Here is a 24529-nt window from a genome sequence, read left to right on the forward strand (position 1 = left end):
TTCTGCTTGTGCACGTCATGTGGCAAATCACTGCGAGATCGCTTCGCAGGAAGTTGTTCAATTAACTTTGAGTGCGGTAGAGAAGTAGCTTAAAGGTGGTTCGATGAACCCTTACCAGGCATTTAATTTTGAACTGCTGAGTAATCGTGTGAATGTAGAAGCAGACGTAGAGTGTGATGAAGAATACTAGATATTTCATTTTCGTAAATAGACGCCAGAAAGTTTAACAAAAATGAACAACGATCAGTTTACCACACCTACTGTCAGATGATGACCACTACCATATCGTCTTGTTCATCAATCTAGGCCCTGAGTGAGCTGCTGTTCGTTAACTGCAGGAGCCTCCAACCCCGTCTTCTTTTCTATAGACTTCTTTGAGGGGCTTCAGGGGTAGAATCGGTATTTGGGAGTTCCGAAGGGCGTTCCTCATTTGGATTGCTAACGTCCGTTCGGAAATTGTCATCGGTTACATCGAAAGCTGGACATAATTCCGAGTACGACATCCCGGTTTTATACCTATACATGTTGGGCAGTGCTGTCATCTCCAATGGTTGTGTAGTTTCACCCGCAGATAAGTGGGTTACATGACGTTGCAAGCATGGGTGTAAATTCAGTGGCACACACGACAGTGCATGATTGCCCATTATAGGTATTTATAGCCCGAAAACCGCCAATATTTACCTGCTGTGGTATATGCTTTTGGAGGTCAACTTTCATCTGTCGTGCTCCGTTTAACACGTGGCGCTTATGCGCTCTCGATTATTTTCCGGCAAAATTATTAATCACCTTTCCATAAGGTACTATAGCTGCGTTGATCAGTTCAGCTGATATTTAAAGGGGAGTTCAAACATTGTGATAGTCTGAGTACCAAGTCCGCCTGTATTACACTAAGTTCGTTCACATTTCCATCCCAATCACTCAACTACAAATTGAAGCTTCAATAGTGAAAAACTGTGATGTATCTGTAATTGATGTGGGTAATAAAGACAATCAGAGATATATGAAAAGGTAGCACGTTAATATGTTTATTTACAATAGCAGCTGATAAACCCAGCGTTGCACAGGTACTCACTTTTCTCATTTTCTATTAGAAAAGAAATCAAAAAGTGAATTCAGTTTGTAGAGTAATATCGAAAAAATTCATTTCCGTGTATTCGTGAAAACATCTTTGAAATAACGAAACAGTCGTCGAAACAAAAACGCGTAAAGTACAAACATGTAAATACACTATACAAATTGACAACCATAGTATTCCTGTCTGGAGCACAACATTGTATGGTAGTGAAACATGGGCTGTTGGAAAACAGGGACAGAAGAGAATCGAAGCATTTGAGATGTGACGCTACAGACGAATGATGAAAATTATGTGAAGAGGCAACGGCCTTGCCGCAGTGGTAACACCGGTTCCCGTCAGACCACCGAACTTAGGCGCTGTCGGGCTGGGCTAGTACTTGCATGGGTGACCATCCGCTCTGCCGAGCGCTATTTTCATGCTGTTTCCACTCAGCCCTTGTGAGGCAAACTGAGGAGTTACTTGATTGAGAAATAGCACCTCCGGTCTCTTAAACTGATTTACAGCAGGGAGAGTGGTGTGCTGACAACACGCCCCTCCATATCCGCACCAGTGTTGCGTGTGGGCTGAGGATGACACGGCGGCCGGTCGCTACCGTTGGCCCTTCCAAGGCATATGCGGATGGAGTTTAGCTTTTTTATTTTAGGTAAGGAAAGAAATGAGCAGGTTCTGCACAGAATCGGAGAGGAAAGGGATATGCGGAAAATACTGACAAGGAGAAGGGATGGAATGACAGGACATCAGGAAATGACTTTCATGGAACTACAGGTAGCTGTAGAGGGCCAAAACTGTAGAGGAAAATAGTCTGGAACATATTCAACAAATAATTGAGGACATAGTTTGCAAGTGCTACTCTGATATGAACAGGTTGGCACAGGAGAGGAATTTGTGGGGGGCCGCATCAGCCCAGTCAGAAGAAAAAAAAAGTGTTCCTGTATATTGGGCGCAGCTGTTTCTCGTAGCCAGCCGAGGTGGCCGAGCAGTTCTAGGCGCTACAGTCTGGAACCACGCTACCGCTACGGTCGCAGGTTCGAATCCTGCCTCGGGCATGGGTGTATGTGATGTCCTTAGGTTAGTTAGGTTTAAGTAGTCCTAAGTTCTAGGGGGCTGATGACCTCAGAAGTTAAGTCCCATAGTGCTCAGAGCCATCTGAACCATTTTGTTTCTCGTATTTACAACGCGATTTCGTGACTCTCTCTATGGCAATGCCTCTCCATAGCTCTATAGACGGCTATTGTTTTCGCCTACAGCCGTTTGCTTTTCGAAGTTGAAAGCTGTCGATAAGCAGCAATGTGTGAGGGATTTTGTTAAACTGACTCGAGAGTAGGAGTGTTTTAGTAGTAAATAATAAATGTATTAAACATCATTCACTATGCAGCATTTATCCACATGTCTCAGTTCTTATGGCACTGTTTCTCCTGCTCTGTATGTAATGATATAATTTTTTTATGCTCATTCAGCACTATATTTGCACACTGCCTGGAAACTGTGTTGCGAACAGGGTTAGTAACAAAGAAGTAATAAGTTTATACTTCATGTACAATATGGCAGTTTTTCACGCACATCAGAGATTATTACGCCATATCTCTTGAATTATGTGTGGTTTGTAGCTGCATTTGGCATCGTATGTGGATATTGTCTGCGAAATTTATTGCTAACAGACTTATTGGCACAGAAGTAATGAATTTAAACATCATGCTTGACGCAGCAGTTTTTCACGCATATGAATGATTATTACGCCATATCTCCTGAACTGCGGTGGGTAGGTGGTTTGGTTCTTATCCCATGAGCGATTGTTGCCTGACGGTAAGAGCTATGTGTAGCAAGTTTGGTTGAAATCTGTCCTATGGTTTAGTAGGAGATGAAGAACACTCTCTCTCTCTCTCTCTCTCTCTCTCTCTCTCTCACACACACACACACACACACACACACACGTCCATTTTTATAATAAATATGAATGTACACTTAAAAATAGACATACACATAACTTCGAAGTGTTGGGAGTTCTTCTACAAGGCTAAGTTGTATGCAATGAGAGTTATGTTCTTTATAGAAACAGTAGTGTTGAAAGCTGATACAATCTAAGACACTAACAAGCTGAACTGCTTAGTAGCATCATGATACATTGATGCCTCACTGCAGACTTCTGTACTAAGGTTGACAGGAGTCTGAAATGTCACTGAATCGCCGCGCGCAGTGGCAACGTGCTTCGAGGCGCCATGTTACGGACTGCGTGGCCCTCCTGCAGGAGGTTCGAATCCTCCCTCGGGCATGAGTGTGTATGTTACTCTTAGCGTAAGTTGGTTTAAGTAGTCTGTAAGTCTAGGGACCGATGACCTCAGCAGTTTGGTCCCTTAAGAATTCATACACACACACACACACACACACACACACACACACACACACACTGACTGAATCTGGGTCAGCTCTCGGAGTATGGTTGGTTCAAAAAGACGCGCCGGCCAACCAGAGTCGCAGGCAGTGAGGTCGTATGAATTCCGCGCCACAATCGGAGACAGCGAGCGATGGAAGATCTGGCCAGCGGCTCGCTGGCGGGAGGTTTAGAGTTGCCGTCTGCCGCATAGCTGTGAGCGGCGAGCGGCCCGCCATTTGTGGTCAACGAAGATATTACCTGTGCCGTGAACTCCGTCACATAATTTTACATTTTTCAATTTAAGACACATGGTACACGTTCACAATCAAGAGATGTAGTTCAAAGATATCTTCATATGATATCTTAGCAGTATCCTGTTGCCTGTAATTCACCTTCTTTAAATATTCCACGATTTCAATTCTAATGCCTGTTATTAACAAGAACATTGCTAGTTAATGTTCATTATTACGTAAGCGATGGTTTCCTAGGTTAAGGTAGGTGAACTCACAAATGGGTCAAATGGCTCTAGGCACTATGGGACTGAACATCTGAGGTCATCCGTCCCCCAGACTTAGAACTACCTAAACCCAACTAACCTAAGGGCATCACACACATCCATGTCCGAGACATGATTCAAACCTGCGACCACAGCAGCAGCGTGGTTCCGGACTGAAGCGCCTAGAACCGCTCAGTCACAGTGGACGGCTAGGTGAAATCGCACATTAGTTTAGAAACTGTATTTAGCATTTGAAGCTGGATTCAGCTTCTAGGCACAATTTATGACGTAAGATGCAAATCCGCCGTCCAGAGTATTTCATAAATGAACAGGCAGAGAGTTTAATAGCTTTAAAGTAACATTTGCAGTTTATAAATCCTTTCATATAACTTTTAAGAGTTTTTCCAAAACACCATATAACAAAACCAAAGATAAAAGTTCCAAACACATCGAGAAATCCAAAGACATCTTCTCGATTGAAATGATCTGAAATGAACTGCCCCAATACTGAACTAAACTGCCATACTTCACGCCAAAAACACCATAGTATAGGATGTATACATGTAGAATAATCTTCGAGACCATTCCGTAAGTCAAAACATGATTCAAATGACTTCCGATCTTTAGATTATCTAGCCAATTTGTAATACATTCTACTTTCTTAGCGTTTATATCTACGTATAAAGAACTTTAGTAATAACATCAAATGACAAAGGTTGCAAAATTTATAAACATAAAATTAGAAATTACATCTTATTTGCAAATATTGATGTCATATCGATAGTAAAATAACTAAAGATATATATAGAAACAAATATTTGTGTATAAAGTGAAAATAAAAAATATTGTAAATGATGTAGGATTAATTTGAAAGCATGTGTGGATAATAACGCGTCCACAAATTTTCATTGTGTATAATCTATACATGTAGACAAATCTACATATAAATATTAAAAATATATTGAGAGGAAAATTGTATGTGACATACTTAGAACTCTACGGACGTCCACAGATTGGGAATACGTGGTTTACGTAAGGAAATCAAATCAAATTGGGCTAAAATACGGACGGTATCCTACAGTTCATTCATTGAGAAGAAGTCCCGAGGGGGTAGATTTGTTACAAGCCACAAATTTCAAAGATTTCAGTCGAAATAAATTAGGATGGAAGCTTCAGTTCTAAAAAAAAAATGGTTCAAATGGCTCTGAGCACTATGGGACTCAAGTGCTGAGGACATTAGTCCCCTAGAACTTAGAACTAGTTAAACCTAACTAACCTAAGGACATCACAAACATCCATGCCCGAGGCAGGATTCGAACCTGCGACCGTAGCGGTCTTGCGGTTCCAGACTGCAGCGCCTTTAACCGCACGGCCACTTCGGCCGGCCTTCAGTTCTAGGTATTCTTTCTATACAGGGTGTTACAAAAAGGTACGGCCAAACTTTCAGGAAACATTCCTCACACACAAATAAAGAAAATATGTTATGTGGACATGTGTCCGGAAACGCTTAATTTCCATGTTAGAGCTCATTTTAGTTTCGTCAGTACGTACTGTACTTCCTCGATTCACCGCCACATTGTAAATTTTCACAATCAGCATGTGTGGGCTGACGAGAATCTGCACGCAATTGTGCAATCACGTCATCAACACAGGTTTTCTGTGAACGTTTGGGCAGGCATTGTTGGTGATGTCTTGATTGGACCCCATGTTCTTCCACCTACGCTCAATGGAGCACGTTATCATGATTTCATACGGGATACCCTACCTGCGCTGCTAGAACGTGTGCCTTTACAAGTACGACACAAAATGTGGTTCATGCACGATGGAGCTCCTGCACATTTCAGTCGAAGCGTTCGTACGCTTCTCAACAACAGATTCGGTTGGTTCAAATGGCTCTGAGCACTATGGGACTCAACATCTGAGGTCATCAGTCCCCTAGAACTTAGAAGTAGTGAAACCTAACCTTAGGACATCACACACATCCATGCCCGAGTCAGGATTCGAACCTGCGACCGTAGCGGGCTCGCGGTTCCAGACTGTAGCGCCTAGAACCGCACGGCCACTTCGGCCAACAGATTCGGTAGAGACAGACCAATTCCATGGCCTCCACGCTCTCCTGACCTCAACCCTCTTGACTTTCATTTATGGGGGCATTTGAAAGCTCTTGTCTACGCAACCCCGGTACCAAATGTAGAGACTCTTCGTGCTCGTATTGTGGACGGCTGTGATACAATACGCCATTCTCCAGGGCTGCATCAGCGCATCAGGGATTCCATGCGACGGAGGGTGGATGCATGTATCGTCGCTAACGGAGGACATTTTGAACATTTCCTGTAACAAAGTGTTTGAAGTGACGCTGGTACGTTCTGTTGCTGTGTGTTTCCATTCCATGATTAATGTGATTTGAAGAGAAGTAATAAAATGAGCTCTAACATGGAAAGTAAGCGTTTCCGGACACATGTCCACATAACATATTTTCTTTCTTTGTGTGTGAGGAATGTTTCCTGCAAATTTGGCCGCACCGTTTTGTAACACCCTGTATAGCTCATTTGTTGTTAGAGTGTCATTCTAAAGTCTCAGGTAAACACAGTGATTACTGTAACTGCAAGCTCGCTATCTGTCACCTCGCAAAGGCGATAACGGTCTCACTAGTGGCCGTTGCTGAAAGCAGACTGCGCTAACTGGTCAGCATTGCTACACAGTTCTGAATAAAGATACTTTCCGTACACGCGATTAGTGATGCGCAACCGCCTTTCTGTAACCCCTATTTTCTATCGAAAATATGCACAAGAATAAATTTTGTAAGAGGAATTATTGTAGCGTTGATATGCAAGGAGTCGCACTGTGGCTCTCGAGTGTTCAAAGTTTTTTTCATGCTGTACACAGAATCTAGATGGTGTGACTCGCACCATTTTTATGCGGTTACCCTGAAATGGTAATCCGGGCAAGAAGTACACTTTAAGATTGTAAAAGTTAAACCTTCAGTGGGGAAAATGTGACAGTTATAAAAATGTACCATCTATTATCCAATGGTCGAAAGTATTTCACATTTAAACCCAACATGTCGTCCTCATCTACGGAGGACATTTTCAACGGGGATCGGAGTTTCTTTGAATGTCAGGTTCATACCCTGGCTTGCTCTGACTGCAGAAAAATTACAATTACGCTTGCTTCCACGTAATAAATTTCCTTGATGGGCTAGTTCTCAAAAAAGAAGACGGTCGCTTACGCCACACAGTTTACCGAAAACCCACGCATACGCATCGTTACCACCCCTGTTATTCGAACTACCACCCACAATATATGCATTGCTCAAGGATGATTATTTGTCCGCTGACGTATAAAGAGCGTTCAGACCAGCGCCCAGAACTCATAGTGATGCAGAACAGCCCAATCCTGGCTTTCATTAGGGACGTTACTGACCGCATATCAAAAATCTTGAAAATATGGAACATGGCTGTAATTTACAACATACAAGATACAAGATCACCTAAAATTGGTCAGAATGCTCGGAAATTGCTGGAAAATCCTCTAATTTATAGGAGTCTAAGAAGTTGAGATGTACATGGGTACTGCAAAAAGAAGGGCCAAAAAACGACTAGAGGAGCACAAGAGCGACTGCAGAAGGCAGGAGATTGAGAGACCAGCTGTTGCGGAACATGCTTTACAGTTAGGAGATCACCATACTCTCTTTGATAGAATTCAAGCACTGGTACTCATAAACGGATACCATGAGAGTCTATACATAGAGTTCATAGAGATTGTAAAACACCCCAGGATTTTCAGTAGGAAGGAGTACGGCGTGAAATTGTATGACGTTTGTATCCCGTTACCGAAGAAGACGCGTTCAGTCTTCCACCATGGGGTGATAGCAACAGCGGGCAACGGAAGTAGACAACGGCCAATTGCACTCGCGTATTCAAAACATGAGACCTCACGCCACTGCGCGGAAGTAGGCATAAACAGCATTTTGCTACAATCGGTAGCGAGCCAGGGTCTGTATCGGATGGTCAGAGAAGCTACTATCCGCCTTGGAAATGTCCTCCGCAGGTGCGGACAAAATGCTTCGTTTCCATCCATTCGACCACTCCATAGTAATCTGTACCGTTTTATTAACTAAGTGCCTTCATGGCATTTACGTTTTGTGAATGGTGCCTTGATGGTATTGCAAGAGTAATGGCCACCAATGTACCGGGTGATCAAAAAGTCAGTGTAAATTTGAAAACTTAATAAACCACGGAATAATGTAGATAGAGAGGTAAAAATTGACACACATGCTTGGAATGACATTAGGTTTTAATGGAACAAAAAAAAGAAAGTTCACAAAATGCCCGACACATGGCGCTGGACAGCAAAACGTCAGTGACTGCGCATGGCAATCGTGTATAAAAGGAGCTGTAATGAGAGAGACAATCAAATGCGCCAGCAGTCGCAGCATGTTGACGTTACCTGAAAAGGCGCTTTTAGTGAAGCTGTATTATCAGAATGGGGAATGTGCTAGTTCAGCGTTACGATCCTATCGCCATAGGAAGGGGATTCGAACGGGTAAAGATCCGTTGAGAAATGCAGCTGTGGCGAGAATGATTTCGAAGCTCGAAGCCACGGGTTGTTTAGACGATAGACCCCGTAGTGGCCGACCGAGCACAAGGCGTAATGCTGCTGAGACAGTTCAAGAAGCAATGGAGACTGTAGCGGGTATGTGTATGCACGGGGAAGTCAGCGCTCGTGCAGTCGCACGTCGCACCGGCATTCCATGCACTACTGTTTGGTTGGCACTGCGGCGTACCCTCCGATGCTATCCGTACAAAATCCATCGGCATCATGAACTGCTACCTGGCGATTTAGTGAAGCGGAGGGCATTTGCGGTGTGGGCGTTTCAAAAGATGGCGGAATATGACGATTGGTTGAGTAACGTGTTGTGGACCGACGAAGCTCATTTCACGCTCCGAGGGTCTGTCAACGCCCACAACTGCAGAATTTGCGCTACCTAAAATCCTAGAACTGTCGTGGAAAGTCCATTGCACGACGAGAAAGTCACGGTATGGGGTGGATTTACCACATCTACCGTTATCGGGCCTTTTTTCCTTCGAGGAAATGCGTGATTCTGGTTTTGTAACTGCTACCGTGACGGGTGAGAGGTACGCCGATGCCGGCCGAAGTGGCCGTGCGGTTAAAGGCGCTGCAGTCTGGAACCGCAAGACCGCTACGGTCGCAGGTTCGAATCCTGCCTCGGGCATGGATGTTTGTGTTCTCCTTAGGTTAGTTAGGTTTAACTAGTTCTAAGTTCTAGGGGACTAATGACCTCAGCAGTTGAGTCCCATAGTGCTCAGAGCCATTTAGGTACGCCGATACGTTACAGAATCGCATCATCCGTAGCGTGGCTGATAAACACCTGCTGGAACGTACGATGTTTATGCAGGATGGCGCTCCACCCCATAATGCTAGACGCGTGAAAGGTCTCTTGCGCACGTCGTTTGGTGACGATCGTGTGCTGAGCCGCCACTTTCGTCATGCTTGGCCTCCCAGGTCCCCAGACCTCAGTCCGTGCGATTATGGGCTTCGGGGTTACCTGAAGTCGTAAGTGTATCGTGATCGACCGACATCTCTAGGGATGCTGAAAGACAACATCCGACGCCATTGCCTCACCATAACTCCCGACATGCTTTACAGTGCTGTTCACAACATTATTCCTCGACTACAGCTATTGTTGAGGAATTATGGGAGACATATTGAGCATTTCCTGTAAAGAACATCATCTTTGCTTTGTCTTACTTTTTTATGCTAATTATTGTTATTCTGATCAGATGAAGCGCCATCTGACGGACATTTTTTGAACTTTTGTTTTTTTTTTTGTTCTAATAAAACCCCATGCCATTCCAAGCATGTGTGTCAATTTGTACCTCTCTATCTACATTAATCCGTGATTTATTCAGTTTTCAAATTTATACTGACTTTTTGATCGCCCGGTGCTTGAGAGTAAACTGAGTAATGTAGAGCTACCCTACTTACCCAAGTACTTCAGATCAACAAACATTCATGATCCAGTGACCCAACGAGTGATGCAGGAATTGATGAAGAAGCGTGCAAGTTTGTTACAATAGTGGACGCCTCGACGGTGATGATCGCTCGTGTCCTGCGCCAGGCCCCGGCGGCGCTGATGTACGACGCGGTGTTCGCGCTGGTGGAGGCGTTCAGCCGGCTGGTCCGGAAGAAGCAGGAGCTGCTGCGGCGCGGCGCCGCGCCCGCCGTCGAGTGCAACCTGGGCGGCGGCTTCGTCACGCACTGGGAGCACGGCGAGAAGATCGCCCGCCTGCTGCGCAAGGTCAGCCCTCCCTCCCTCCTCTCTGCTCTCTACCCTCACCCGCTACACTGGTCGCAGCAGTTTCCATGCTACAACACACAGTCAGGGACTCTCGCAAATGAGGAAACCTAACAGACCACATCACCAAGACGAAACACACTGTTTATAAGCAAATGAGACCTTACAGTCATCGTAGTAGAAGTCAGACAGACGGCTGGGTTAGTCCAGATGAGGACGTCTGTACAACGGACTCCTCCAGCACCGTCGCAGAGGACGTACCATACGATGAACATGTAGACGTCGAAATACAGAATATTCATTTCCTTCTAGGTGGGCCCAGCAGCCTTCATCAATTTGAAAATTGCATCATTCCACCAGGCTGTGTTTTGAAATATTTTCTTTGCGCTACTAGTTTCCTACACTGTCCATTCTCAGGTACTAAGTGATTATAATCACTACTGTGTAGTGTGGGATCATTAACAGACAAGGTCAACGGAATGCATCGACCATGTTAAAGCAGGGCAGCACGTTTTGTGCAGGGTGATTATAATTAAAGTTAAACTTTCAAAACGCTGTAGAAATAGCACCACTGGTCAAAATGACATCAAGTTGCAAGTGGATGATTGGCCGTGGAAGATTTTGTAGGTAGACGAAGCCCACTTCCAACAGAGAGGATATGTCAATACACATAATTCTCGAATATCGGCAACGGAAAATCCACACGCAAATTAACCAGTACCATTTCATCCTGAAAAGGTCTCTGCTGCGGGTTTATGGCATCATTTATCATAGGGCCATATTTTCTTCGAAGTGGCCGGTGTTTCCGGTCCTGTTACCTGTACCATCACTGGTAAGTCTCTTGAGCAGCCACGTCATTCCAGCTCTCCAACAGCGTGGATGTGTGCATGGATCATTTTTATGCACGATGGCACACCTCCACACATTCCAAATCCAGTTAAGCAGCTGCTGAAACGCCATATTGGAAATGCTACAATTATCAGCCTCCATTTCCCTACAACTTGGCCGTCCCGATCACATGATTTTAATCCGTGTGACTTCTTACTATGGGGCTATCTGAAAGATGTTGTGTTCAGTGTTCCGATTGCAAACTCAGCTGTGCTGAAGGCATGCATTCAGCAACACATTCGGAAGATGACCCCAAAAACACTTCGATCAGTTGTGGAACATGCTGTTTCTCTATTTGAACTTGTTGCGGAAAACGGTGGACAGTCACACGGAAATTAATAATCCGATTTGATTTTGATTGTTGCTTTTATGCAGTTTTTGGCCTCAGGACAATTGAAAACCGATGTGATTGATGCTTTTTATGCGGTTTTTGGCCTGAGGACAATTAAAAACCGATGCGATTGATGCTTTTTATGCGGTTTTTGGCCTCAGGACAATCGAAAACCGATGTGATTGATGCTTTTTATGCGGTTTTTGGCCTCAGGACAATTAAAAACCGATGTGATTGATGCTTTTTATGCGGTTTTTGGCCACAGGACAATTAAAAACCGATGTGATTGATGCTTTTTATGCGGTTTTTGGCCACAGGACAATTAAAAACCAATGTTATTGATGCTTTTTATGCGGTTTTTGGCCTCAGGACAATTAAAAACCGATGTGATTGATGCTTTTATGCGGTTTTTGGCCTCAGGGCAATTATACCCCCATGTGAGTGATGCTGTTTACGCGTTTTTTTGCCTCAGGACAGTTAAAAACAGATTTTTCCATCGGATGTGATATGATGAATGGCTTTACTCAGCTAACACTGTCAGACATGTACATCAATACACATTGAGTAGTACAGCTTGTCTAGCGTCTGTCGTAGATCTTAGGCATTGTTGTATGATTCATTTGTCATTTGTAGTCGACCACTATTAAATTATGATGCTTACAGCGCCATCTATTGCTACATTTTTAACTATTTCTTTTTCTTCTGCCATCCGTTTTCGCCTTTGTACGATAATATTCTAACCAGTTGTGTTATTTCTACAGCGGTTTGAAAGATTAACTTTATTTATAATCACCCTATATATTTACAGTAACAGATGTGGATACAACTTTGTCGGTTCATTAAAAAAATCGCGTACCGTCATATTTGTGCACGTCATGGTCGCTAGCGATCATCTTCTTGTAATATTTTCTACTTTCAGACTGTATAGGGCGAAGAATAACCCGCACATTCCGACTTAGCAGCCTGATTCCTCAGATACTAGCTATACGAAAAGTCTCTCACAAAATTTCGTCCTGCGCATATTTCGGGCAGTAAATGGACGTCTGGCAACACTATAATCTATTTTGTGGCAACTATCGCTGTCAGACGGTAGCAGTCAGGCGGTAACAGTCGATAGCGTTTTGAATTAGCGTGCAGTAGGTCGAAGGTTCGATTCTGAATCGAGTCTTATTTGTTTTTATTTGCAAAAAGTAGTCTGCTTGGTACGTTATCTGACGTCTTAATCATCATACAGTGATTCTAGTGGGTCCTCTACAAAACGTTAGCAGTTACGTACTACAAACACAGAAATTGAAGTAAATCGTTTTCATTGTCAGCTTTTAAAGAAACAATTAGCAAGTCATGGATACGAATTGTTTCCAATGACCGTATCTACTAGATTCCAACTTGTTTTGTGTGTAACCTCCCCAGTGATCCCATCCGTTAATACTAGCTATTATTCTAGCCAAGTTCTGGTCCATTACATTTAGTTATTGCCTTACGTCAACAGTAGGGCTAGCGACATGCTTTGAAAATAATTTCTATGGGACCATTTGGGGAGGGTATATAGAAAACAAATTTAGAATCTAGTAGATGCATTGGCGCGAAACAATTCGCGTCCACGACGTGCAAAAGGCTCCTTTAAAAGCAGACCAATGAAAACGATTGTACTTCCATTTCTGTCCTCGTAGTACATGAGCTCAAATGTTTTGTAAAAGACCCACTGTAATCGCTGTATGACGATTAAGACGCCAGATAGCAGGCCACGCAGACTACATTTAGCAAATAAAAACAAACAAGCCTCGATCCAGTCGAAACCAAAAAATTACCCACTCTACCAACTGTTCAGCTCTCCTCTGGTAGCCGGCAGAGATAGTTAACGTGCACGTGATTACAGTGTTGGCAGATTGACAATCTTTAACGTTCATTTAGCGCCCGAAATATGCGCAGGGCGAAATTTTGTGAGAGATACTTCTCTTTTCTATTGCTGGTACGTCAGCAATCACGCTGCGAAATCCGAGTGCACATATTTTTCTTCACACTATATACCAGTCGATGACAATATTATTGCACCTGGCACTGAGTGCGTTACTGTCGGCTTATCTGAACCAGTGTGGTAGCGGAGGGGACGAAGGACGGTACAATTACAGTCATGCAATGAGAACTGCAACAACCTTGGATATTAGAATTACGAAGTGGTTGGTCCTTCGTAAAAGGAGTGGAGCACATATTCTTCATCTGCTGTATCTTTCTCACTGGAATCCGTCCCAGTATCACCTGCCGTGTCTGTTTCCAAATCACTGTCTTTCGGCATGTGCTTCATATTCATCTTCACTCTCGAGACCAACATTGATTATTAAATTATTCGTTGTTTTTCCATTAACCCATCTCTGCGACAGTATTCCATTTAAGTTCCTTTTAAATGTCCGCAGTCCTTTACATAATTGCCGGCCGGAATGGCCATCCGGTTCTAGGCGCTACAGTCTGGAACCGCGAGACCGCAACGGTCGCAGGTTCGAATCGTGCCTCGGGCATGGATGTGTGCGATGTCCCTAGGTTAGTTAGGTTTAAGTAGTTCTAAGTTCTAGGGGACCGATGACCTCAGCAGTTGAGTCTCATAGTGCTCAGAGCCATTTGAACCATTTTTTTACACAATTATATGTTTTAGGCTAGTTAAGTTAATGGTAGAAGCTTTTTTCCTGAAATTTTTTGTTTCGTTGTGTTCCAGATTAGCTCTATACGGTTTAAGCAATACTAGTGTGCTGGTAGTATTTAAAACAGCTTCTGCTTTAAAAACGGGTTTCGGCTTATTGTAACTCACGATTTTTAAGAGCTGATTTTTGCTAAGTTCGGTTCCAAACTGATTTTGCTTTGAATGAGTCATTCAATTACGTTCATTTTGCTGGTTGCAGTAGTAGCGAATTTATATGACTGAACAGTTTGATACGGTGCGTTATCAAGAACGAAAGTACTACCAGATGGCAACTTGAGAATCAGTATCTTTCCTAAATATTTGTAGTAATCATCCCTGTCCATATCACCGTGATATACTTGGATTCCTATTTCGAATCATAAATTAGCTATGCACCCTGTATGAAACCCGTTGTTCTTCCAACGCAGACAACAGCACCTTTGTCTGCAGTGCTGTTAGTCAGCACTTTTTCATGGTATAGTGCGTATGTATCCATCTTTCGACTGTGAGTAGTACTGGTTTATTTCGCCTCCTTTCATTATTTCCGATTACTATCAGATATTCCGCACGCTTTGCAACAATGTCGGAACATTCTGTTAGGAGGCATTCTTATTTTTGCAGTTTTTGAAGCAAAATCCCATTTCTTTAAGATTTTCCGAAATTTTCTTCCCCATCCTCAAAATTTATCTCTGTTTTTGAAAATATAAGCAGCTCCCTCGACGCAGGCATTTAGTTCTTCTGCGCATAATACTCCAAAAATTTCTTCTCGAATAAATGCTTTATCAACGTTATCTAGAGCAGTGGTCGTCAACTGCGGACAGCGGGCTGCATGTGGCCCGAATCAAGTGGTTCTCAACCATATTTCACAATAATATCCATCAGGCAACTAATAGCCAAATCTAAAAACGTCAAGTAACCTTAATAGGTTCTTAAGAGTGTAGTTTTCCTGTTCAGTAACAAAAAAGAATACTTACAGGGACAGTAACATTTTAAGGTGTACTTACTTTTAATTAACTTTGATGTAATTTTCCATGAGCTAAGTAAATATAACTTAATCATAGTTTTGGTTCAAGAATCATGAAAGAAGGTTGTATACTTGGAAGAACCCTGGGGGTACTAGAAGGTTTCAGACAGATTATATAATGGTAAGACAGAGATTTAGGAAACAGGTTTTAAATTGTAAGATATTTCCAGGGCCAGATGTGGACTCTGCCCACAATCTATTGGTTATGAACTGTAGATTAAAACTGAAGAAACTGCAAAAAGGTGGGAATTTAAGGAGATGGGACCTGGATAAACTGAAAGAACCAGAGGTTGTACAGAGTTTCAGGGAGAGCATAAGGGAACAATTGACAGGAATGGGAGAAAGAAATACAGTAGAAGAAGAATGGGTAGCTTTGAGGGATGAAATAGTGAAGGCGGCAGAGGGTCAAGTAGGTAAAAAGACGAGGGCTAGAAGAAATACTGAAATTAACTAATGAAAGGAGAAAATACAAAAATGCAGTAAATGAAGCAGGCAAAAAGGAATACAAACGTCTCAAAAATGAGATCGACAGGAAGTGCAAAATGGCTAAGCAGGGATGGCTAGAGGACAAATGTAAGGATGTAGAGGCTTACCTCACGATGGGTAAGTAGATACTGCCTACAGGAAAATTAAAGAGACCTTTGGAGAAAAGAGAACCACTTGCATGAATATCAAAAGCTCAGATGGAAACCCAGTTCTAAGCAATGAAGGGAAAGCAGAAGGTTGAAGGAGTATATAGAGGGTGTATACAGGGGTGATGTTCTTGAGGGCAATATCATGGAAATGGAAGAGGATGTAGATGAAGATGAAATGGGAGATATGATACTGCGTGAAGAGTTCGACAGAGCACTGAAAGACCTGAGTCGGAACAAGGCCCCGGGAGTAGACAACATTCCATTAGAACTACTGATAGCCTTGGGAGAGCCAGTCCTGCCAAAACTCTACCATCTGGTGAGCAAGATGTATGAGACAGGCGAAATTCCCTCAGACTTGAAGAAGAATATAATAATTCCAATCCTAAAGAAAGCAGGTGTTGACATATGTGAAAATTACCGAACTATCAGTTTTATAAGTAACAGCTGCAAAATACTAACGCGAGTACTTTACAGACGAATGGAAAAACTGGTAGAAGCCGACCTTGGCGAAGATCAGTTTGGAACACGTGAGGCAATACTTACCCTACGACTTATCTTAGAGGAAAGATTAAGGAAAGGCAACCTACGTTTCTAGCATTTGTAGACTTAGAGAAAGCTTTTGACAATGTTGACTGGAATACTCTCTTTCAAATTCTGAAAGTGGCAGGAGAAAAATACAGGGAGCGGAAGGCTATTTACAATTTGTACAGAAAGCAGATGGCAGTCTTAAGGGTCGAGGGACATGAAAGGGAAGCAGTGGTTGGGAAGGGAGTGAGACAGGTTTGTAGCCTCTCTCCGATGGTATTTAATCTGTATATTGAGCAAGCAGTAAAGGAAACAAAAGAAAAATTCGGAGTAGGTATTAAAATCCATGGAGAAGAAATAAAAAATTTGAGGTTCGCCGATGACATTGTAATTCTGTAAGAGACAGCAATGGACTTGGAAGAGCACTTGAACGGAATGGACAGTATCTTGAAAGGAGGGTATAAGATGAACATCAACAAAAGCAAAACAAGGATAATGGAATATAGTCGAATTAAGTCAGATGGTGCTGAGGGAACAGGATTAGAAAATGAGACACTTAAAGTAGTAAAGGAGTTTTGCGATTTGGGGAGCAAAATAACTGATGGTGGTCGAAGTAGAGAGGATATAACATGTATGCTGGCAATGGCAAGAAGAGAAATTCGTTAACATCGAGTATTGATTTAAGTGTCAGGAAGTCGATTCTGAATGTATTTGTATGGAGTGTAGTCATGTATGGAAGTGAAACATGGACGATAAATAGATTAGACAAGAAGAGATTAGAAGCTTTTGAAATGTGGTGCTACAGAAGAATGCTGAAGATTAGATGGGTAGATCACATAACTAATGAGGAGGTATTGAATAGAATTGGGCAGAAGAGGAGTTTGTGGCACAACTTGACTAGAAGAAGGGATCGGTTGGTAGGACATGTTCTGAGGCATCAAGGGATCACCAATTTAGTACTGGAGGGCAGCATGGAGGGTAAAATTCGTAGAGGGAATCAAAGAGGTGAATACACTAAAGGATGTAGGCTGCAGTAGGTACTGGGAGATGAAGAAGCTTGCACAGGGTAGAGTAGCTTGGAGAGCTGCATCAAACCAGCCTCAGGACTGAAGACCACAACAACAACAAGTAAATTTGACAGTTTACCCCAGCGGCAGAGGTGTAAGTAGCGCGGCCACTGCGGGGTTAACGGATGTAACAGACGGAATGTTTTATTGATTGTCTTCCCGTGCTGATAACACATGGGTCTGTGTGCCTTACACACATCGGCTGCTGTGGTACAAATTTCAAACGAAAGTAAGTAAGTAAGAAGGATCCGCATTACAGAGATAGTCACCACAAAATGGAGTACGTATTTGTATCAATGATTGTGGAATTAAATTACAGCTGTTGTGATACAGGGCAATCAGTAGAAGATAAATGACATTCAAATCATTTAGTAAAGATTGTGATTCAGTCTTACATTGCATAATGAATTTAAATAAAGTCACTGTTATTAATTAGTTAATCATTCGCTCACACAAACAACACAACAACACTTCATCAGGCAATTTCAGTGTCATAGTGTTTGTAGTTTACGAGTTAATCATAAGGTCGGTATTTACCCGGCTCTAGGTGCCTCCCCACAACGTTAGCATTGGCACTTGAGCAGAAAGTTCGACGACCACTGATCTAGAGATCTACTTCCCTAGGTCGCCTTTGTTTAATAGGGGTTTTAACTTTTCATCGGTTTCTTCTACCTTCTTGAAGTCTTTCAGAATGTCTTACATTGTTCTTTGCAACGTCCCTAGTATTTTTGACATCCACAAGCTTGCTTTCTGTAGAAATATTATTTCTTAATTCTGCTTTTTTCTCCCTGGAAAAACTGTACTACTTCAAATATAAGCTCTTTTTCACCTGTATGTGTTCACTTTCGCGACATCTCCTCTGTTTTCCACTCACAGAGTTCTTCATAATTATGGGTTACACAGCACTGCACTACTGACAGCATTTCACGACCACACGCTAAATCACTTAATAGTATATGCACAACTGACATGAAGGATTCACATTACAATATGTTTTCCTTAGTCACCACCGTATTTGTTTTCTGTAACGTCACCTCGTGTCCTGATAACGGACACGCAATGTCAAGATCAGTGATACCGTGGCTGGGTAGTACACTTGACACCGCTGCTGCAGTAGCTTTGAGAATGTTTTATGAAAATATTCAGTTGCGGCAATGAGGGTAGAATCTGTAGTATCACTTATTTCCAGAGTTGAGAGAGAAAAAGTAAAATACTGGTATATCTGGTACATATTAAGTACCAATGTATGTCATAACAGTCATATCAACAGGTGTAAATAGTGTGATTTGGATTAAACATAACAAGAAGACGACCACTGACGACCGTGCGGTGCATAAATATGCATGACACGCGGTTTTTTAATGAACCGTCAACATTGTATCCATATCTCTTACATGCTCGAAACTAGTAGTACAAACAAAATATTTTAAAACACAGTCTGGTGGAATGGTGTCAGTTTTCAAATATAGCAACGTTAAATATAGATGAAACCAGAGAGGCACTCATAATCATATAACCGTAACCGGTTATTGTACCAGGCGCCACGTTAAACCTGTCATAATAATTACATAGCTGTTTAGGACGCAGCGTAAGTTAGAATAAGAATACACAAAACATACACAACAAAACCAATAGTAATCCTTTTCCACATAGTATACAAACACGATGTTGAAGCTAGAATTAAATAGGCTAACATATTAATATGCCTTAGTTAGTAACCTTGTGAGGCACTGCACTAGCGGTCACATTCCGAGACCTCCTCACTGAGCAGCGCAACTGAAGGGATACCTACCACTGAATATGTCCTATCTTCTTTTATCATTAACATCATTTTTACTTATAACATGTAGTCGTTTGAAATTTCCTGTTTCGGGTGTGATGTGTAATAGTTTGAAAGTTTTATTGCCAAAATTTTTTATTATGACAACAGACGTACAGAAACGCGTGAAGCTCTGTCTCTGACAATATTGTTGTTATCTATACTTTATCTATAAAAATTACTAATCTCTCTAGTGAAACATTGTTATCGTTATCATAAAATCTGATATATAGCTCTACAACTTGTCTTATAAAAATTCTTAATCCAATATCTCAGTATTCAAACATTTTCTGGGACTTCCTACTATCGGACATGTCAGTATTATGATAGAGAACAACAACAAAAACATACTCTTCCTGTAAATCATGAAAAGTTGATTATACTGTATCTAACAGCCATTCTGAAAATATTCTCTAACATCTCCTAACAATTGTACTGTAATGCTCCTGCACGCAACTGACACTTTACCTCTTCTTGCAGGTGCATGAATATTCTGCATCTACCAAAAGCTAAAACAATGCAAAAGAAATACTGCGACCCATACAGAGTGCAATGCATGGGCAAAACACCCCTTTTTCTTTTTTTATAAAAATCAAATGATTGGGAGGTGTTTAGTCAAATAGCCTTAAGCGGTGTAAAAAATGAATCAATGAGAACATTTGATTTACTATATTCTGAAAATTGATGATTCATACATTGCCAAACTTGACTCAGGCCTTTCTTTTCCTTGAACAGTTTCATTAGCAAAAACTTTAGTTATTTCACATTGTCTTTAATCAATAATCACGTTTTTGGTCGCAACAAAGATATGAATATTGCTTTCAATGTATGCACATACAAATCTGACAAAATCCCTCTACTGCGCAAGCAAGCAACAGCTGCGCGCAGCAAAAACGGTCAATTACCAATTAATACCAAAATCTCCTCTAGTGCTACTAGCATGGGCAGGGCAGGCTGTGACAGTTCATGGCGCGTGGCTTCTCTCCATGCGCCCGATTGCTCTCAACAATTGTTCGCGATAATAATATCTCAGTGTTTGTGTCGTCCAACAGTCAAGTTTTATATGTTGAATAGTGCTGCCATTTGCACAAAGAAAGAGGACAAAGGGTCACGACGCCCCATGTCCACGGAATGCTGCATGGGCAACGGAACCCGCGGTATCAGCTACATAGTATGAGAGCTACGCAGTAGGGGCCGTTGGTTACGGCCAAGTGGAGAACTACGGTCCGCACAAAACTTATTAGATGGCATTCGTTCATAGTCCAATTGCTGCATGAAAAAAAAGAAAACTTTCCCTTTTGTTCCTACTCCAGTTGGCCCCTCTTAAGGGCATATCACGTCAATTTTATAAATTTCCCGGACAAAATATCAGTCACTACCTAAAAAATGCGAACTTGTCACTTCTGTGCGGCTTAGATGACGCAAAACTCGTGCCAGGTCGTCACGTAATCCTCCACCGCAAACATATGCAATAGCAGTTAAGTGGTTTGTCAGACAGGTAGAGTCGGTTGTATTGAATCAGCGCAATAAGATAGTTGACAGACAGCTGAAAGGAGCTGTGGCGTTCTAACGTGCGCATGACCACAATGTGAAAGAAGCTACCCGACTTACTGGTGTATCAACGCGGACTGTCTAAAGTATCGACAACGATTGGCATATTACTCATAGCTCTGTAAAACGGCCTGAAAGCAACTATCGACAAAAATTGGAGACAAGAGTCGTGCCTTGTCAAAAACACACAGTTTCACACCAGACTGTAACTTTAGAAACGACAGCATTTTCCTTCAGGACCGTTATTAAACGCGTTTGTTCACGATCGAGATTTCGGCATGTTGTGACATTCTCAAGTGACAGCTTCGTATGAAGTGCGTCAGTGCATAATAGTGCGTCTGAAGAGAACACCGCCTTCTATGGTGCTCATGTTCTGTCGAACAGGGAGCTACTCATGCGATGCTACGTATTAATTAGAGACCGAGCGACGACAGACCGCATAAATCAGAATCCTCTTCCTTGACGCGGACGTTCAGTAATCTGTCCTCTAAATTAAATGTTAATGGTCATTGAAAGTTTAGTTTTTCCCAAAACGACGAAGAAATACTGCAGGAGCATCGAAGGAATGTCGACAGTAATTAAGTTCTTCCACATATGCTGCCGAAAATGAAATTAAAACTCCGCCTCCGTTCGGCACAAATTGTATATACAATATGTAACACCTTCTGAAAATTCTCAACAGTAATTAGCTTTTCATGAAATGAAGATGTGATCAGATACTTCAGCGGAAGATTATTCTTCATCTCCAATCAAAATATTCCTCAAGCCCTATCATAACTATGAGGAAGGCGAAAATATAGATAAATCACTCGTGGGAACTTTGCTGCGCAATGTTAACCCAAGCAGAAAATAACATTGCCACCTCTCTATCGACTCTAACATTGATTAAAAATGACTTAACACCTGAACATGTCGACCTGATTACACCAAACATAATAACAGCCATTTCGTTGATAGAAAAATTATACAACAGCAGTTTAACAATACAAGGACTCACTAGAGACAATGCGCGCGTGCTTCTCCGTGGGGCGATGGCTTGTCGGCACATATTCGGCTAGCGACCAGACACACTGCGCTGCTCGGTCTGTGAAGGCGCCAAGAATTTTTCCGGTCCTCAGCAGCGTACTTACAAAGAGGGACAGTACCCCTTTTGCAAAAACACAATGAATAATGATACAATACTTAGGACATATACCGTCTGTCCAAAAGGTTCAGAGAGTGATTTTTTTTCCCGGCATATAGGCGATGCCAGCGCTGTAACAACGGTGGCAGTGTGAACTAAGAGCTGTAAACGACAGATGCGCATTCGACCAGTCAATTGTGACTAGACAGTGCTAAGTAAGTGGACTTGCGGCCGTAGTGTGTTAACTTTGTTGTGTCACAAGCTGCAATGGAGCCTCGTCTCAAAATCTGGTGTTCAAAATATTCTCCACACAGAAAAGTGTGTGCAGAGTTTGTTCCGCTCACCATGACAGCCGAGGAATAAGAACGACTAGTGGACTCCTGGCGTGACTTGGCTGAATGCAAAACGCTGAAATTGCCTTTCTGCAAAAAATCATCACGGATGACGAGACTTGGTATTATTAATAGCAACTATAAGACGACAAAGTGCAGAAATTCGCGTGAAGGACCAACGTTTTGATAACACAACCGACATTCAAGCCGATATAAAGCGCTAATTGAACGACATCACAAAGAATGAATTTCATGAGAGTATGACGTGGCTTTATGGGCGTTCTGTGCATTGTACTCAAGTTAGGGGAGCGGGAAGAATTTTGTAGAATATGTGACACATTCAAACCACTATCTTAACCATTATCTATTGTTTGTTAATTCAATCTCAAAACTTTTCGAGACATTGGTTCCATGGCCGCGGAAAAACGAGTGTTGCGAATGAGTGTACGATACTTCACCTCGCATCAAACAAGTTTGCGTACATGAGGTGTGGCTACAAAATTACAAGATTAATGCTTAAAACTTTTTATGTCAAAAACATACATATTTAGTTATTGTCACCATGAATACACTCCTATTATCTATCCCTGCAACTCTCCATGTGAATTTTCCGCCGATATTGCTGGAAGGCTTCCTTTGTGAGCTCCTCGAGAACGCACGCTGCTTTTTCTTTCACATTTTCAGCGGACTAAAATCTTATTCCATTTAAAGCTGATTTAACCTTGTCGAATAAATAACTCACATGGGGCTGGGTCAGGGGAGTAAGGTGGACACTCTAATATTATGATGCTCTGCTTCGCTAGAAACCTGTAACTGACAATTCTGAGTGAGCCATTGCTTTGTTTTGATGTGAAACAGATAACCCATGACTTGTTCTTCCTCGGTTCAGGTCTTTCTTCTTTCTTATTTGCTCACACAGTCGAGCAAGAACTTCAAGATAGCAATGATGATTAATAGCTTGACATTCAGGAACCCAGTGAAGATACGCAGTACCATGAATATCGAAAGTAAAGGAACACCCATCACCATTTTAAATTCTGATTTGCTCAAACCAGCTTTCTTCGCTCTCAGTGAAGCTGGGCCCTTCCAGTCCATAGACAGGCGCTTAGTTTGTAGACCATAAGTGAAAAACCAAGTGCTACGAAATCGGGATCATTTTCAGTGGTATTCAAAGTGTCGGTACAAACATTTTCACGACCATTTTTTGGTACAAGCGTGAGAATTTTCGGCACCCGTTTCGGATGCACTTTTCTGATGTTAAATTAGGTTATGTAAAATTTCACTTAGAAAATGTCGAACATCCATCTTTGCCTTCGCGTGATATCCAAAGACCATCACCAGGGCCCAAGAAATATTTAACCCGGTTGCTGTTAAAAATCATTGCAGTTTACTCTGATCTCCACCACTTCCTTTATAATTCCTGTCACACTCAGCTTTTGGAGCACTAAACGTTCTCAAACTCAATAAATCAGCCGTATCAGAAAGTGACAATTTTAGAATCTCCTCCTCCCCCCCTCCCCGCGCCGCCCGCGTTTTGCATAAATTTCTCCGGACACCCATGGATAAACAGCTTATTTCCGATCTAAACGTGGGTTTTAATAAACCTGAGACTGTTGCAAACTGTATTCCACAACGGTAACATGAATTTATTTATATGCTCATGGCGTATGAAATGTCTACATAACCCAGCTGAAGATGAGTTCTACTATTTAACGCGTTACTAAAATATTTTAATAATTTCTGGAATTTAATTTTTACTATAATAAACATCACACGGTAGTTTATTTCTTTACCGCAGGTATTTATTTACGGTGCCCTACTGAGAGAGATGGCTCAGTGGTTAAGACAATGGATTTGCAGTCGGAAAGAGCACGGTTCAAATCCCCATCCGGCTAGTCTAATTTAAGGCTTCCGTCATATCCATAAACCGTGAACCAGGTGCTCCATTTATAACCACCGCCTCGTCTACGCGGTGTTGAATCATGATATTCCTTTCCCTCCTGTAATCGTAACTGTCTTAATTTTACGAAAACTAACGCTGTTTCTGCTCAGGTAGAAATCGAGGGCCTCACTGGAGACATCCGCTTCAGTGAGGATGGCCGTCGCCGAAACTACACTCTGCACGTCGTCGAGATGACTGTCAATAGCGCCATGGTCAAGGTAAGAGAACTGGCACTCTGGCGGGCGTCTTGTTCATTTTAAAAAAAATTATGAAACTAGCTTAGGATTTAGCTATTTGCAACATAAACGTCACGTTAGTGTTCCTTTCGTGAACCGATAACGACTAATTTCTCTTTGCAGA

General features: G+C 42.2%; 1 protein-coding gene across 1 annotated transcript in view; it reads left to right on the plus strand.

Annotated features, from left to right (window-relative positions):
* The window catches only part of LOC124795343 (glutamate receptor 1-like), a 680176-nt gene that overhangs the window by 403816 nt on the left and 251831 nt on the right, over nt 1–24529 (plus strand). Inside the window, exons 7-8 of the mRNA XM_047259331.1 lie at nt 10085–10264; nt 24280–24387. Coding sequence (XP_047115287.1) covers nt 10085–10264; nt 24280–24387 — 288 coding nt within the window. The remainder of the gene's footprint in view (nt 1–10084; nt 10265–24279; nt 24388–24529) is intronic.

This window comes from Schistocerca piceifrons, chromosome 4, assembly GCF_021461385.2.
Source record: "Schistocerca piceifrons isolate TAMUIC-IGC-003096 chromosome 4, iqSchPice1.1, whole genome shotgun sequence".
In the NCBI taxonomy this organism is placed as follows: domain Eukaryota; kingdom Metazoa; phylum Arthropoda; class Insecta; order Orthoptera; family Acrididae; genus Schistocerca; species Schistocerca piceifrons.